At 40.7% G+C, this 17,665-nt stretch overlaps 1 protein-coding gene across 2 annotated transcripts in view; it reads right to left on the bottom strand.

The window, feature by feature from the left end:
• Nucleotides 1-503: 503 nt before the first annotated feature.
• Nucleotides 504-17,665, bottom strand: part of YWHAZ (tyrosine 3-monooxygenase/tryptophan 5-monooxygenase activation protein zeta) — a 34,882-nt gene continuing 17,720 nt past the window's right edge. For both annotated transcript variants that reach the window (XM_077809904.1, XM_077809905.1), the window contains exons 3-6: nt 5,260-5,383; nt 3,547-3,710; nt 3,336-3,431; nt 504-1,566 (exon numbers count right to left, since the gene is read on the bottom strand). In XM_077809904.1, coding sequence (XP_077666030.1) covers nt 1,507-1,566; nt 3,336-3,431; nt 3,547-3,710; nt 5,260-5,383 — 444 coding nt within the window. In that variant the 3' untranslated portion in view covers nt 504-1,506. The remainder of the gene's footprint in view (nt 1,567-3,335; nt 3,432-3,546; nt 3,711-5,259; nt 5,384-17,665) is intronic.

Raw genomic sequence — 17,665 nt, 5'->3', positions numbered from 1 at the left:
AAGAACACAAAAGCAAATGGAGAGATTCAATGTGATGGTCAGATTCTGGATCTGCTCCAAAGATTAGTTCTGGTCATGCCCTGGTGCACATGGAATTTTTGGGTCTTGAAGGTAGTCCCCCCATTCCCCCAGGTCTTTTCTGTATTGGTTGCACTTTTGTAATATTCTCTTCTGTGGCTTTAAATGCCTTTATGGGTGTACCATCTGGACACTCAAAAGCCTCCTGCAGCTCTAGCCCCTTCAAGTATGTATTACATACTTTAGCAGGACAATGTAGTTTCAGCTTTCAAGATAGTTAAGACAAGCTCTTAATCTTGCTACTTCATTTCCTGCGGAAAGTGAACCAAAATCTGGATGCAGAGAATCATTTAATCAGGGGAAAACTGACATTCGAATAGTCAAGATATTTCGCCATGCCTCTTGTTTTAGTGAAGTTTCTCTAGAATCCCTGTAAAAAAAATTCAGAACAGGAAGACAGATTTACATGAAAGCTACAGAGAAGGTAGTTGAAAAGTCCATTCATAAAACTTTTATTCCACTTACATCAACTTAATACACATGTTCTTAACAGTTATGCTTGGATTGTTCATGAAAATTTCATAAGACATTAAACAAAGCTAGCCATCATCTCAAGTTATTTCCCTGTTAACTATTTTTACAGCACATGCATGTTAGGCAAGTATCAAAAAAATCACAAAAGCAAAAAAAAACCTAAAAAAGTTAAATACATGGGTTTTTGTTTTACTGCTGTGCTCAATATACAGTGTAGTTATGGATATCAAGCATTTCATTTTTACTGCATCTTTACTTGTACATTTGTTCTTAGGTTGCCTAAACCATTTAAATACAAATAAAATGTGTAGCAAAAATAATGAAAGCAACAGCAGGTAACTTTACAAATAATGGAATGTGAACCGTTTCTGCCTTTCTCTAGAGAAAGTTGACTGGGTGATCAAAACTGTCTTAAGGAACGCTTTTCAGCTGCAATCAAAGATGTACACTTGATTGTATATTCCATAGGATTTCACATGCTTGACATGCAATATCCATGGGACATCTGTTCCCCCGCAGCCATGGTATGCTTCAGCTTTGAAGTACTCACACTAACTACACCTGTGGCTGCAACTGATTATCCCCTTTTTCCATCATGACAGACCAATATGCAAGCAGTTTTCTTTGCTCAACATAGGAAGCTGTTTAACCCTGGCCACCTTGTGGGAAGCCACAGTATACCAAAAGTACTATGCCAAACATGTAAAACTCGTATAAAAATTTCACAACCCTATATTGGCCACCTCAGATGAAAACAGATAAATTCCCCAAATGTTAACTGGCTCTATTCCCCTAATATTAAACATAAAACCACATGGGAAATATAGAAATCCAAATAGAAGTAACATAAACCTGTCATAAATCGTAAACAAAAACTATTTGTGGGACAGCATGAGTGACAAATGGTCTACTGTGTAAATTTTAGAATGAGGCAGACAAAAGTTGGAAGGCTGGTTAATTCTCCCCTCCTTCTCCTGCTTCAGCTTCATCTCCTTGGGTATCTGATGTCCACAACTGTTTGAGAGAAAAAGCAGTAAAGTGTTTGCATTTGCAAGAATGCTGAAAACCCATCCCATTCCAGATTCTTGCTAAATATTATGAGTAGACGAGGATATCAGTAATATTTCTACTTTTCTTCAAGGGGGAAGCTCTTCCTACCTTGAATGGTATTATTGCTTAAAGGCTTTGTCACTGGGAGTTTGTTGCTCCTCTGGGAGTTTAACTATCAGCTGGTCAGCAAACCCTCAGCTGGTCTTTCGGTCATTGCTATCACACTATGATTTGGAGCATCCCTCTGCTTCAAAAGGTGGTGCTCCAATTGGATCCCTTAGCTGCCAAGGCCCTCACAAGTAGAAAGACCTTAAAGGGTTTAATTCTTCACTGCCTTGCACATATCTTAAATCAACATTCACTCTTGTGCAAAGATAGTATAAAATACTACGAATTCAGAATAGTAGACATTTACACACACTTTGCATATGTGCAAGTGATGCAAGGCAGTGGAGAATACTGTGCAAGATCTGCAGCCTTGTTCCTGGCCTGAATGCAGTGCAGATGCCACATGGCAAATGCTCCTTGCTTAAACCTGAAGCAGCATGAAAATACCTAAAAATTGGCCAGAAAATAAATGACAGATGTGCTGAGACATGGTATCTACCAGGAAACAATTTCAGAAAACATGCAGGCCAATCTAGATTCATGCTGTGGATAGTAGTCAGTTTGAGTAACAATGAATTAAAAGGTTTCAGAGTGGTAGCCATGTTAGTCTGTATCAGCAAAAACAGCGAGGAGTCCTTGTGGCACCTTAGAGACTAACACATTTATTTGGGCATAAGCTTTCGTGGGCTAGAACCCACTTCTAGCCCACAAAAGCTTATGCCCAAATAAATTTGTTAAGTCTCTAAGGTGCCATGAGGACTCCTTGTTGTTTTTAACAAATTAAAAGTTACTGTTCTGTGGCTCACTTGTAAGACTTCTGAATAACACTGATTCTAGAGAAGTTTCAAATAAAAAAACATGACCAAAAAAGGAAACAAGCTTGTTTATATTGGTCTTAGTACTAAGTTCAAGTATATCTACCTCACAAAATATTTGTTTGCATAAATATCAAGTAAGCCTGGAAAAAAAAAAATCCTCTGGAACATGAGCAAGAACGAACCATTTGGGGGACGAAGAAAAGGGAGGAAAAAAAAACCCACCTTACTGCTGAGGCAACTGACATCTCACTGGATGATATTTAGCCATTTAGAACTACACTAGGGCCCATGCCTTATGCATATGATCAGGCTGGACCCATTACACAAAGGTGAAGAATAGCTCTAAAAACAAAACAAAAAACCCCACCAAAAAAAAAAAATTCCAAGAGGATGTAAAGATTGCACTGTCAGTCAAAGCTTTCAAAACCGTTTTTAGGGGATAACACTAAAAATAAGTAAGTGAAAGTTAACCTACATTGCAGCTTGTTTTTAAAAATGCTAGATTCCTTACATAAGCCAGAAAGTGTAGTTATTCAACGATGTATTGGATTTGCCAATTATGGGATCATAGAAACTGAAAGTTGTCAACTTACCATGGGAGGCAAAAGTGTGAACAAAATTTCAGTTCAGGAATATAACAACTTGCTGCTAACAAACATTATTTACCTACATGTTAGGCATAAAATAGTAGCCCCCAGTTAACTGCTCTTATGCTTTAGTTAGAGTCAAGCAATGAACAAAATGCTTGATTAATGACGACATGTAATAAAATTCCTTGCTTAACAAGCAAGTTTTAATGGTACTTACTGTCAAGTTGTCTCTCAGTAATTGCATTATTAGTGTGCTGTCTTTGTATGACTCTTCACTTAACGTATCAAGTTCAGCAATGGCTTCATCAAAAGCCTAGAGGGTTTTTTTTTTTTTTTTTTTAAAAAATAAATTTTAAAAAAATGTTATTGCCCATATAATATAGGTTACATACAACATTTAAGCTTTTGATTCTTTTTTAAAAACTTACAGTCTTTGCAAGGGAACAGGCTTTCTCCGGGGAATTCAGAATCTCATAGTAAAACACAGAGAAGTTCAGAGCCAGACCTAATCTGATTGGATGTGTTGGTTGCATCTCCTTTTTACTGATTTCAAAAGCTTCTTGATACGCCTGTTGTGACTGCTCCACTATCCCTTCAAGAAAAACATGTAAATAATTTAGATGCATTTACACAGCTGTGTTCAAGACCTATGTTTTTATCATGTAACAAACATGAGTAATAGGTTTGGGTTTAGTTTCCTCATTAATAAGGAGCTCTTAGCTTTACAAATATTTTCATAGCATAATACTGTTTTAAAAACAGTTTTGCGGAATTAGCCAGTTAAAGCAACATGTCCAAATTAGCTTTGGCCCACAATAAGCATTAAGGCTGGATGGAGATAGCTGGTCAATATGTAAAGCTGAATTTGCCACCTAAGCATTGCAGCATTTTTATAGCATTTAGTAAAGAATGAAGAGGCAAGGAACAAAAAATTTAGCATAAGTTTCAGAATTCTAGTATCTAATCTATATGTATAAGACTACAATTTCATCTGACAGTGTCTCTTTAATGCTGCAAAGTATTCCAAATCTACTTTTTATTACAGACAGGGTTGGCAGCATTGCAGATTAATGTTGCTCCCACATTTACCATTATAAGCCCCCGTTTGCAATTGCTTATAAAACTTTGTGAAACTATTTCTCCTACACAAATAACTGTCGGGTACAAATATGTAACTCTTCTCTTTGTTGAAGGAAGACAGAGATAGTCTCTGGGTATAATTTTGGTGCCACTGCAGTGGCCCCATACACCATTCAGTTCGGGTTCAATGCAAAGTCAGTTCTGAACAGCTTGCAAACAAAGCAGAAGAGACTTACCATGAACTGTTCGGGTACAAGTTTAGAATTAGAAAGACAAACCTTTTTTTGGCTAGACTTGCTACAATTCTACAGTATTTTAAAAAATAGACAAACTAGGTGTTTGGACCCTCAAGGACTAAGAGACTAAGCTATAGGGGTACTGCTTACCCTTGCTAATCTGTCTACTAGGTTGTTACAAGTTTGTATCTATGTAGATACAGCAGGCAGGTAACATTTTTTTCTAAAACAATAAGCAAACCAATTTATGGGATGGCAATACAATTCCTAGATTCCAGTACATCATGAGTTTGGGTCATTAGCCACTTCCCTTCCAAGGTGGGTTCCAGCCTCATTGAGGGTCAACACCTAGTTTTGTCAGCTATTTTTAAAAATATTGTAGAAGTGTAGCAAGTCTAGCAAAAAAGCTAAATATTAAGCCTTGTGGAGAAAGGGTAGGGTACTGACCCCGCACCCAAAGGCAGAAATATGAATGGAGATGGCTGGGGCAAAGGGAATTCACGTCTCTGTTCTGAAACTAGGGATATACACATACACAAGCATAATGGTTGACTGCTTCAGGAGTGTTGCATGACCAACCACACGTTTGCTACAGTGGGGATCTGCAAAGCACACTTGTAAGAGAGAATTCCTGGGGACTCTTGTTTGAGAGCTATTGACCTACCACGTTTAGGCAATAAACTTGGAATTTCTATAACCACAGAGCTAAACCACCTTTTAATTCTATTTAACATTAATCATCTCCCAGAATCAGAGAAAGAGCACTGTCCCATTTAAAGCAAGCCCATTTTCTGACAAATTTAACAAGAAGCTGACATACTGTACCTTTCTTGTCATCCCCAGCAGCAACCTCAGCCAAGTAACGGTAGTAGTCTCCTTTCATTTTCAAATAGAAAACTTTACTTTCTGCTTGAGAAGCGTTAGGAATCAAGAACTTTTCCAACAGAGACTAAAATCAAAACAAAGAGTACTATGTTTTACACAACCATACCTTTCAATAGTATTGTAGATCCATCAAATTAGTTATATTGCAGGTTTTTCAAAAAGTCAAGAAAACTTGGTTCTGATAACAAGCTTTAGTCAGCCTAGTTTTTATCCACTTCTTTGCTGAATGTGCTATGTTGCGAACTACAGTAGGAATTGTTTTAGGTACAGAACGTTCAGCAGAACAAAACACCTAAATAACCGAAATGTAGGTTAACTGCCTATGAAACTCCACTTTATGAAAGAAGCAGCATTGTAAACTGGGAGATTTTTTTTCAGCTACAGTAGTATCAGCATTAGTGCTTACATAGCAACAATGTGGAATCTATCACCCAGGCTACAAAGCAATTTTCATTTGTTTGAAGTCACTTATTAGAGAGTACCTAAAACCTATTTGTGTAACGTGCCATACGTAATTCTTGACTGTTTTTCTAGCATATTCTTCCTTAACTCTGATTTAAAATGGGTTATCTGGAGGAGAAATGAGTAACAGTACCTTGAAAAGGAGCAATATATTTATACTTCACATAAGACAGTGATTACAAAAAATTCTAGTTAATGTTTGGTTTTATAACCTCTCTACCCAATCTGAATATAATTCCATTTTGCTAGTTGTAAATTCTAATAAATTCTAATAATGGAGTCTTAAACTGAGGACAGTATGCCTGCATACACTGACTAAAATTTTAACAGATAGAAACAATATTACAAACATTGGTTCTCAAATGTTGTTTCAGACATCACTACTAAAAGTTTAAAGTAAATCAGATTCTGATCAAGAGTGGAATAGAAGCACTGTTTAAAAACACTACAGTACTTGGCTCAATGCAACTATTCACCTTGACACTTTTGTACCTACTAGCATTAACTGTATGTTACACTGGGACATTATCATCCTATCAATATTCTATATCTTACATCATTTAATGGTGCATGTTTATAATTATGTTAATAAAACACTGTAGCATGTTTTTAGCTGAAGTGTAGCCACATTGCTTTTGCACCACACAGAATCACAGAATATCAGGGTTGGAAGGGACCCCTGAAGGTCATCTAGTCCAACCCCCTGCTCGAAGCAGGACCAATTCCCAGTTAAATCATCCCAGCCAGGGCTTTGTCAAGCCTGACCTTAAAAACCTCTAAGGAAGGAGATTCTACCACCTCCCTAGGTAACGCATTCCAGTGTTTCACCACCCTCTTAGTGAAAAAGTTTTTCCTAATATCCAATCTAAACCTCCCCCACTGCAACTTGAGACCATTACTCCTCGTTCTGTCATCTGCTACCATTGAGAACAGTCTAGAGCCATCCTCTTTGGAACCCCCTTTCAGGTAGTTGAAAGCAGCTATCAAATCCCCCCTCATTCTTCTCTTCTGCAGGCTAAACAATCCCAGCTCCCTCAGCCTCTCCTCATAAGTCATGTGTTCTAGACCCCTAATCATTTTTGTTGCCCTTCGCTGGACTCTCTCCAATTTATCCACATCCTTCTTGTAGTGTGGGGCCCAAAACTGGACACAGTACTCCAGATGAGGCCTCACCAATGTCGAATAGAGGGGAACGATCACGTCCCTCGATCTGCTCGCTATGCCCCTACTTATACATCCCAAAATGCCATTGGCCTTCTTGGCAACAAGGGCACACTGCTGACTCATATCCAGCTTCTCGTCCACTGTCACCCCTAGGTCCTTTTCCGCAGAACTGCTGCCTAGCCATTCGGTCCCTAGTCTGTAGCGGTGCATTGGATTCTTCCATCCTAAGTGCAGGACCCTGCACTTATCCTTATTGAACCTCATGAGATTTCTTTTGGCCCAATCCTCCAATTTGTCTAGGTCCTTCTGTATCCTATCCCTCCCCTCCAGCGTATCTACCACTCCTCCCAGTTTAGTATCATCTGCAAATTTGCTGAGAGTGCAATCCACACCATCCTCCAGATCATTTATGAAGATATTGAACAAAACCGGCCCCAGGACTGACCCTTGGGGCACTCCACTTGATACCGGCTGCCAACTAGACATGGAGCCATTGATCACTACCCGTTGAGCCCGACAATCTAGCCAGCTTTCTACCCACCTTATAGTGCATTCATCCAGCCCATACTTCCTTAACTTGCTGACAAGAATACTGTGGGAGACCGTGTCAAAAGCTTTGCTAAAGTCAAGAAACAATACATCCACTGCTGTCCCTTCATCCACAGAACCAGTAATCTCATCATAAAAGGCACCACAATAGAACTGGATAAGACTAGTCATCGCTAGTACTTGTTTCTTTTGACTTTTCAGGACATTTCAGATTTAGCATGGTAGTCAAGTTTCCTCCCCCAACTTAGGTGCTTAAAGTTAGGCACCTATATAAATGACTCAGTTTTCTTCTAAGAGTGGAGGCCACTTCTTTAGGTGTCTAACACCCACGTTGACAAAGTTGGGCATAGCATTCATCTAAAGTTGAGTGAGATTTTAGAGGCAGTTACACATGTTATAATTTAAAGATATCTGGGGTATGTAATGTTAAAGTTTGATAAGAGACTATTGATTAACGATAACTTTTCTGCTATTTAACTTCTACAAATAAACCCCTAACATTTCAACTTTTATCTCACACTGTTCTTAGTTTATCCTTTCAAACTCATGATAGAATTGGGGGGTGTTCAAGACTCCAGAACTATGGAGAGTTTTGCAGCACTTACTACTACATGACTGAACTAGGAAATCAGTTGGAGCAGAAGCAACATGCATGTTTCCTTCTTGGGAAGGGACGCTATCCCCATATTCAGAACACACTTGTACTGAATTCTTATACCGGCACCTTTGGTACCAGATTTGGCACCAGATTTGGCAAACAGCATGTGAAGTAGCAGGAAAAACCATGTGTCTCATTGAGTAAAGTGATATGGGAGGAGTGAACCAATTAAAGGATGTAGCAATACTCTTAAAAAGGGTCGCTGTTAATTTTCGTGAGTTGTGAAATTTAATACGACTTGAAGACCAACTCCACCCACATTCAAGATGAAAAACTACTTTAAGCCAAATGTCTCTCCATACCCCTGCAGATAGGGGTAGCCAGGATGTTGGGTGGGTGGAAGCAAGAGTCAGACCAGAAGGAATGTCTATTGTCTATACTCTATGAAGGTTAGAGAAAGCCCACTAGTGTAGTTTTAGTACTGCATACTTCTAGCATCTTTCATCAGATTAGTGATTCTCACAGCATCTTCTCAGCTCCTGTGAAGTAGGTATCAACTCCTACAGATGCGTAATGAGACATGAGAACTGACTGGTGGGTTCTTGCTTCTGGCATGAATGGTCGCAGCAGGGCCAATCCTTGGGCAGAGATCTTACCCAAAAGCAAGTTAGTATCACAGCGAGGGAGAACACCCTAATCTTTGTTCTAACCAGGCACCCTTCAAAATTTTAGTCTTATGACCTGCTTTTCACAAGTGCCAAGAATTTGCAGCTTTCATTAAATTCAGTGGTGATTCCAGGTATTCCAAGAACTAAAAAGAAAAAAAGCCAGTACACTCATTCTTAATTATAGCCCTGAAAAGAATGTTTACCAGATTGGTTAGTATGCACATAACCCTTTGGTACGAGTCCCCCCACCCTCAGATAAGCCATATCTATACATTCTCAGTTACAAAATGTCAAGAAATTGGAATTACCCCCAGAAGTTTTCTGCAACATGATTCCAGCTATGCAGAAGAATAACTAGCTTCTTTAATGAAGTCTGGCAGTTAGCAATCAGTAGCATGCATATCCCTTTATTATTAACTCCCCACTGCCACAGTTCCAGGTGAAATTCTAAATCCATAAAAATAACCGTTGCTTAATAGTTTTGTTTGCTTACTACCAAGTGAAGGGACATATTTGCACTGGTGGTAGAAAGGATTACTAATTAGGAAAGCCTCTTGTACAGCTGAGACGTTAACAGTGCAGCCAGCTGCTCGGAAAAAGAAGGTGTAATAATTTCCTCAACACACCCTGAACATAGGAGTTATGCATTGCTCCCCAATCCCTGGTGGTTAATGGGGGAGCACGTACTGAAGCAAGGTTTATTCCTTCCTTATCAGTCTCCTTTATTAAGGAGACAACCTAATCTTTCCAATTTCTCATATGACTGGGTTTTGTTTCTGCTGCATCTTTGAGATTATACAATCCTAACTACAAGCAAGGACTATTTAGACAAGATGCTTAAAAATACTGACTATTCCATTCTCTACATATCCACTGTCTGCAGCTTTTTGGGACCAGTGCCATGCATTAAGCGATTCACGATTATAGCTGAGCCTTTCTGGAATGGTTACTGTCCACATATAACCCAAAAAACGTATTAGTTCGAGTTATTCCTTTCACCATGCATTAACTTGAATGTCTGTTAGTGCGCTCAGCACTGTACAATCCACAAGTCTATGTATCAACATTTAGTTTTGTCTACCACTGTTTGCTGTGCAACCACTAGCTTTGTAAATTGCTCAATTGTCTTCTCTAATGTGATTAGAGAAGTATTATCTATGTTGCTATATACCACAGCAAAGTACATAAAATACAAATTCAAGAAATGGCAGTTACTTACTGTAACTGGAAGTTCTTTGACATGTGCGGCCCCTATATGTATTCTACACATGGGGAATGCATGTACAACATGCACTAGAGTCTGGAGATTTTAGCAAGCAGTGTCCATTGGCCCACACATGTGCAATAGATCTCCTTGTGCTCCCAAGAGAGGGTATAAGAGACAGTGCAGGTCGATAGCTCCTCAGGTTCCTCTTCTTATGGCAAATCCAATCCAGAACCGAAGCATAGGAGATGGAAGGCAGGTAGTGGAATACAGATAGGGACCACACATCTTGAAGAACTCCCAGTCACAGTAAGTAACGTCTATTTCTTCTTCGAGCACAGGTCACAGAATCACAGAATATCAGGGTTGGAAGGGACCTCAGGAGATCGTCTAGTCCAACCCAGTCCAACTCAAAGCAGGGCCAATCCAGATCAACTAAAAGGCCCCCTCAAGGACTGAACTCACAACCCTGGGTTTAGCAGGCCAATGCTCAAACCACTGAGCTATCCCACCACCCCCCTTTCACATATGGGTGACTGACAAGCAGTACTCTGACTGCTACAGCAGAGGCCTGGACTTGAGCATAATGCCTACCAAATGTGCATATGGAACTCCAGGTAGTTCTGCATATGTCCTACACTGGGACTTCCTGTAGGGATTATACCATGGCAGCCTGTGCTCTTGTGGAGTGGGCCGTTATTTTGCCATGGAGGTGAGCCAGTTTGTAGCATCTGATAATGCAGCCAGAAACCCACTTAGAAATCCTCTAAGATGATACAGCTTGACCACAGGACACCTCTATGATCACAATGAGTCTTAGAGACTGCCTGATAGGCTTGGTTCTTTTCAGGTAAAAGACCAGTGCTTGCCTGACATTGAGGGAATGAAGTCTCTTCTCTTCAGAAGAAGGGTGGGATTTTGGAAAAAGAACAGGCAAATGAATACACTGGTTAAGGTGGAATTCAGAAATGACCTTGGGTAGAAGCGTAGGGTGAAGGCAAAGGGATATGTTGTCCTTGGGAAATACCATGAAGGGCAGTCCGCCATGAGGGCTCCCATTTCATTGACCCTCTTGGCCAAAGCGATGGCCACTAGAAACTCCAGTTTCATGGATAGGTGGGACATGGAACATGTTGCTACAGGTTCAAATGAAGGACCAGAACTTTGACAGCACGAGGTTATGATTCCATAGTGGTTGGTGTTGGTTTAATGACTGATGTGAAGGCCTTGATGAGGTCCTTCATGAACCGTGTTGTAGTTGGGTAAATAAAGAGAGCACCCTGGAGGGAGGGAGGCACTAATGGCTGATTAAGAAACTAGGAGGTTTTTTTTTTGTTTGTTTGTTTTTAAGAGACAGGAGGTAATCTAAAACTATAGGGATGCTTGGCAAGACTGAGTGAGATTGATTCTGTTGCATTCAGGCAAAGAAGTGTTTCCATTTAGCCAAACAGGTATTGATTCTTTTTTTATTCTGGGTAAGTATCACCTGACAGGGGACTAACTAGACTGCTCTATTTCCGACACCGATCCAAACACGAGGCCGTGAGGTGAAGAGTCTGGACTGTGGGGTTGACTCAGGACAAGGGCAGGGTTAAAGGGTTCTGGGACGGTGTAAATTTTGATTGGAGGACAAGTTGACATTGACAGCTCCTGGAACCAAAAAAGCGTCCTGGCCAGTAGAATGCTCTGAGAGTGACACTGGCCTCTTCCACGAGTGCTTTGAAAGAGATGTTGTGAAGTAGGCGGATGGGATGAAAGGCATATCCGAGACTACTTTTCCTTGCCAGCAGGAGAGTGCCGCCATTGGAGTCATGGCTTATGGCTCCTCTGGAACAAAGAGTAAGATTTTTGTTCACTTGAGACACAGAGGTCTCCTAGCGGAGGGTGAATATGTCTGACAAAATGCAGTCACGGATTTCCAACTCATGGTCCGCTGAGAAGTGCCTGCTGAGGTTTTCTGCTAAGGCCTCAATGTGAACTCCTGGGAGGTATGCCACCTGGATGGTAGTGTTGCACCTGATGCCCCAGTTCCAAAGCCTGACTGTCTCCAAACAAAGCAGGAGCAATCTTGCATCTTCCTGATATAGTTCGACATCATTTGAATGTGAAGGAAGTGAATGAGTGGGAGGAAGGTCTTGCATGCAAGGTGGACTGCCCACAGCTCCAGAATATTGAATGTCCAAGCAGTGGGCTGGGAATGGGTTGTGGTCACAGTGGTAGAAGGGGATGAAAAAGTGGGACTTCTATGTCTGCTATCACTTACGGGGAGGTTCGGCAGGACACTGGTAGTAGAGTGCATGAGGAGGTGGTGAAGGTGGTCTTGGGTTATAGATTTGCCTTTGCTGCTTCCTCCTGGGGACTGGTAGATGGATCCCCAGGGAGTAAAGGGTACACCGTGAGAGTCCTTTAACGATTGGAGGGAGTTATCTCCTTATTAAAGGGAAGGTCTTGGATGGTATTTTGTACCTCCCTGGGGAAGCCTGAGGATTGCAACCACAAATCCCTCCACATAACAATACCAGTAGCTAAAGCTCTGAACACTGTATCTGCTACATTAACTGCATCCAGAAGGGCCGTTTTTGCCACCAGCCTGCCCGCCTCTAAAAGAGGAACTATGCTCTTTCCTAAGAGGAAAGTTTGTCCAGAAAGGCTTCCAGTCTAGAATAGTTATTAAAGGTCATACTTGACTAACAGGGCCCGGTAATTGGCAATGCAGAATTGCAAGTCAGCAGTGAAGACCTTTCTGCCCAGGAGGTCATCTCTTGGAACCCTTGCCTGATGGAATGGGATCCTTAGGTATTGTGACCTATTTCATTCTGTAGCAGCCTGCACCAACAGAGTTGGGAAATTCTTAGGTGTGGGAGCACAGGACGCTTGGGTATGCCAGACTAATCTCACAAGTTCCAATATGGTTTCATTAACTGGAAGGACTACCTTACTCGGGACCTGAGGCTGCAGAACGTCCAATAGTTGGTGGTGTGGGTCTTAGACTTCCTCCGGAGATAACTGGAGATTGTCAGCCACTATTCGTAATAAGTCCTGGTATTGCTTATGGTCTACTGGTCGGGATGGGGAAGAAGAAGAAGAAGAAACTGCCTCATCTGGAGAAGAGGTGGAGACTCCCATCGGAACTCGTCAGTATCTGCAGTTCCAGTTTAACAACCCTCCTCCTCCTCATACACCGATGGAACTGGTTGGGAGAAGAGCGGAAAGACTCCTGGGTGGGTCCTGGACATCTGGTATAGAGATCCCACAGCCCACAGTAAGGCCAAAAAGAAGGACCAACCACTGGGGGTAAGGGGGCATGGAATGGGAAACCACTGTCCCCTATGGTGGTTGTGTACATAAGAGTAGTGACTGTCTGCGTGTGGCTCTCTCTGTGGGGATGAAAGAGGGACCAGCCCATCAGATTCATTCTGAATCTTGGGGGGGGAGATCACTCCTGCTGGAATGGCGGAGCTGTCAGTACCAGGGCAATCCTGCCTGATGGTTCAGAGACTGTTCCTGGATATCACAGTAGTATCTTCCAGTTTAGTAATGTCATTCAGGAGGGCTGGGACAGAAAAGGGGATACTGGAGATAGGGGGAGTAAGATATCCTCCAGTGCTGTGTAGATCTCTGCACTCCAGTGTGCATGGGTCTTGGTGGTCAGCATTGATGGTACAGGAGCATCTTTAGACGAGGTGTGTTCTTTGTGCAGATGAGTTGGTACTGCAGATTCTGGAGCTGCACTCATTGACAGGACCACTGGATGATGGTCCTTACGCTTTGTTACCTGCTTCATCTTCCAGTCTCAGGGTTTTTTTGCGGAATCAGTTCCTCATGGTCTGCAAGTAGGGGGTCACTCAACCTTGGTGGGCTCAGGGAAGGAGCACTTCTCTTATGGATGGTCTTCAATGGGGTTTGTTCTTGTGCCCATGAAAGTGTCCCTTGCTCTCATGGAAATCCCTAGAGAAAGATGTCTTTATGCTTAGAAACTGAGGGCTCCACTCTTAAGCATGTGCTCGGAGGGGAGCTGCTCGTTTGGTGAGGCCGATGTACCAAATCTCCCTTGCCAAATCAGAGACACACCTCATGGCCTTCTCCACTAAGTGTTTTCTAAGGTATAGCTCATGGACTTTGAGAGTTCTCAGTGGAAACAAGCAACAAATGCTGCACTTCGTCGAAATATGCATCAGGCAGCGTTGATGTTAGTCACTGATGGAGAGATACACACGGCAGGACAGACAGTTTTTGAAGCCCAGGACTCTGGATTGCCTCCCCACAGTCAGGGACTATACCTGGTCTGGGGAAACAAGCTATACTAAAAACTAAATATACTATGCTAAAAGAATAACTATTTAAAATCTTATTTACAGGATTTTCTGAAAGACTGGAGCAGGAGAGGACACTGGATTCACAGTCAGGCCATATGATGGTAAGAAGCAACTGAGTGGGCCATTGACCCACACTGCCTCTTATGCCCTTACTTAGGGGTGCAGGGAGATCTACCATGCATGTGGGACCAATGGACACTGCTTGCCCAAACCTTGAGACTTGGGCACATGGTACATGTGGGTACCTCACGTATGGAATACACATATGGACCAGCACTTAAAGAGGAAACTTGGCACATTTCTATCCCAACCCAAGGGAATTTCAGTACTACCAAAAAAAAATTTTTTAAAACAGAATAAAAAAGATACAATATAGACAGCTTCAGCACAAGCTTCACTAATCTGCCAGTGAATCTCAGTCCTGATCTACTTCTAGGCTTATGATGAAACAGCCAAGAACACTTGTTATAGTTAAAGAGTAATGTCCAGTAATCTGCAGTGGCACACTGTCATTGCATCTTTTTTGCATATTAGCTTAGGCTAGATTGGAACTAGTGATCTTAGCTAAGGATATTTACTGTTCCACTCTGAGAAATGACCAAAGCAAGAGATTTATTTTTCCACTGTTCCAGCTGTTGAGAAACCACCAGCTAGTTAGAAAATCAAGGCAAATATACATATTCAGTATGCACCACTAAAACATCTGTACATTGTAAATTTACATGGTGATTTACAAATGTAGCAGATTGTTCTTTCGGGACTAGTCATTTAACGTCATTTGTTCCTGTGGTCCAGCAAAATGAGGTTTATCCCAGAGATGCTTACTGTTTGTACATTTTAAATAAATAAAAAATAAAACAAAACTTTTTGCAACGTAAGTGCTTTTCCTTCATGTAGGTAGTGTACATACTGGAGTTATGAAGTTGTGCTCTGGACTTCAAACAAAGACTGGAACGCAACCCATGGCGATTAAAATAGCCCTTTACTGGCATCTGGGGCCTGAACTACCTTTGTAGAAAAGTGTTCATTCATTTCTTTTGGTGAAACTAACCTGGCAGGAACAGGTTCCTTAATCGAACAGAAGATGTTAAACCAATGTCCTACTTTAGTCCTACTGCTTCTAGTTCTGAGTGTACACACTGATGAAATTGTTGATGAAGCTGTCAGTAAAAATGAATGTTGCCACCTGGGGATTCTGAATAATTAATATTGTACCTGAGGAAGGTTTCTGCAATACAGTGTTCTATTTAAAGTATTTCCCTTCTGACAAACAAGGGCAGGCCATTAGGAGTGGGCTCACTTGTCCTAAAGATATCAGCTACTCATTAACAGCAATATACCTAATTTAAGAGAAAGAATACATAAGAACTTAGGGTGGATAAAAATCAAATGGATTTTGATAAAATGCTTTTTGAGGAAAAAAATTATCTAAAGATAAAGATACATCATCACTCAAAGATATCTAAACAAGGAATAGGGATTATACATTCTAATTCTATAGTATGAGACAATATATTCATGTACTATTTAAGAAAAATTTTGTAAATTAGTTCCAATAGTTTATGGATTAGGGACCCAATCTTATGGGATTCCAGGGGTTTCTCTATAGATTATTTAGGTTAATCTTTCTATCTACCAATGGGACTCGGTGCTCAGTCCAGAAGATACTATCAGAGATGCAGTTCTCAAACTGTGGATTTGTGTCTCCAGAGATAACATGCTTGTTAAGGGCAAAAATGTTTTAAAATAAATACATACATAATTAGAGGTGAGAAATAACAGACCTCAACCCTATTGTCCCCTCTGCAAATTTGCGTACAGAGTCAATCCCTTACCTCTCTCTAAAAGTGCAAAGTTTCAAAAAGTTCAATGACTAGAAGATTGTTGGGGGCAGAATAGATCTGGACAAGGAGGAAAAGTCTGGAAATAAATGTGAGAAGGGAGGGACAGGCAGGAGAAACAAAAAAGTGAAACTGTTTAAGCAGCATATTCCAGAAGTCCTGAGGTCTTTCTGAGTGTAGCCTTCACTGATTTGAGATCTACCATACCATTCTAACACTAGAAGGGAAAACCTATAACGGCAGCAGGCCATAAAAGAGACCCAGTTTGGGAATATTTTAATGAAGTTCCTCTACCTGTGGGAAAGACAGGCATGCGTGCAAACACAGAGTGCAATAAAGAAATGCAAGGCCTGGTTGCCCGAATGAAACATCATGAGAAGTGTTCCTTCTCAGGAGCAAGATGCGTTGAAGATGATGAAAGGAACATATCTGAACATGCAGGATCTTCGGGTTAGTAAAATTTTATATTTCATACTTCTTTCTTAAGGATTGCCTGTCTTCCTTCTGGACTATTCTTGAATTCTCATGTTTGAGCAAAAAAATATAGTTGTTACTCTATGGTACTATCATTTTAGATACAGTTGTGATAAAAAATAAAAAGCTGAAATAGGCAGATCTTCCTTTTACAATTTCACCTTTAAAGTGGTACTGAGTGTCAGTGAATGCAATGAGAATACTAAATGAGCAGTATGGTAATAATAATTAAATAACTGCTTTGACTTATTTTGTTTAGGAGAATCTACCCTCAACATACAGGATTCTGAAGATTATCCACCTTCGAGATCACCATCATTTTCTATAGTTTCAGAGTTATCTGCCAATGATAGTGTTTCAGTCACATCATGTATGTCACATAGCCACAGTATATCACCTGTAGCAAAAAGGAAAAAAAAACAACTCCATCATCCAGAACCAAACCATAGATAAGTTTGTCATAAGAACAAGCAGATTACAAAAAGAGGTAATTGACAAAAAAAAAATTAAAAAAAAATCTTTTAGCTTGGGAAAAGAGTCCCAAGCTAATAAGACGGTTGCAGTGCTCATTTGATGTACCTCCTAGCCAAAGACTTCAGTGTTCCAGAAATAAAGGCCAATGTTGTTGAAATTGCAAAACACTTCTTTAACAAGCACTTTGCAGCAGCTGCTCTGAAAAAAGTGGGAGGAACCAAGCTAACTCTCCCACAAGATGTGCGATGGAACTCAGTAGTGGCCTGTTTTGAGCACTATATCAAGAACTGGCCTAATCTGATGACAGTTTATGAACAAAATCATTAAAAAAAATAGATGGCACTGTAACAGCAAAAGTTCTCAACATTGGGCCTAAGAGAAATGTTGAACACATGTTGCGTACTCTGAAGCCTATTTCTGTAGCCTTGAACAAAATGCAGGGAAATAGCTGTTTTATTGCTGATGTTGTTGAAATCTGGAAGGAACTGAATGAGATCTTAAAAAGAGAAATATGCAATGACAGAGTTTTAAATTACAAGCATTAAAAAAACAAATGGGACAAGCAATATCTCCAGCTCATTTTCTTGCAAATATTC

Source organism: Eretmochelys imbricata, chromosome 2 (assembly GCF_965152235.1).
Source record: "Eretmochelys imbricata isolate rEreImb1 chromosome 2, rEreImb1.hap1, whole genome shotgun sequence".
Taxonomy (NCBI): domain Eukaryota; kingdom Metazoa; phylum Chordata; order Testudines; family Cheloniidae; genus Eretmochelys; species Eretmochelys imbricata.
The sequence above is the reverse complement of the archived record's forward strand: the minus strand, read 5'-3'. Positions and strand labels throughout refer to the sequence as shown.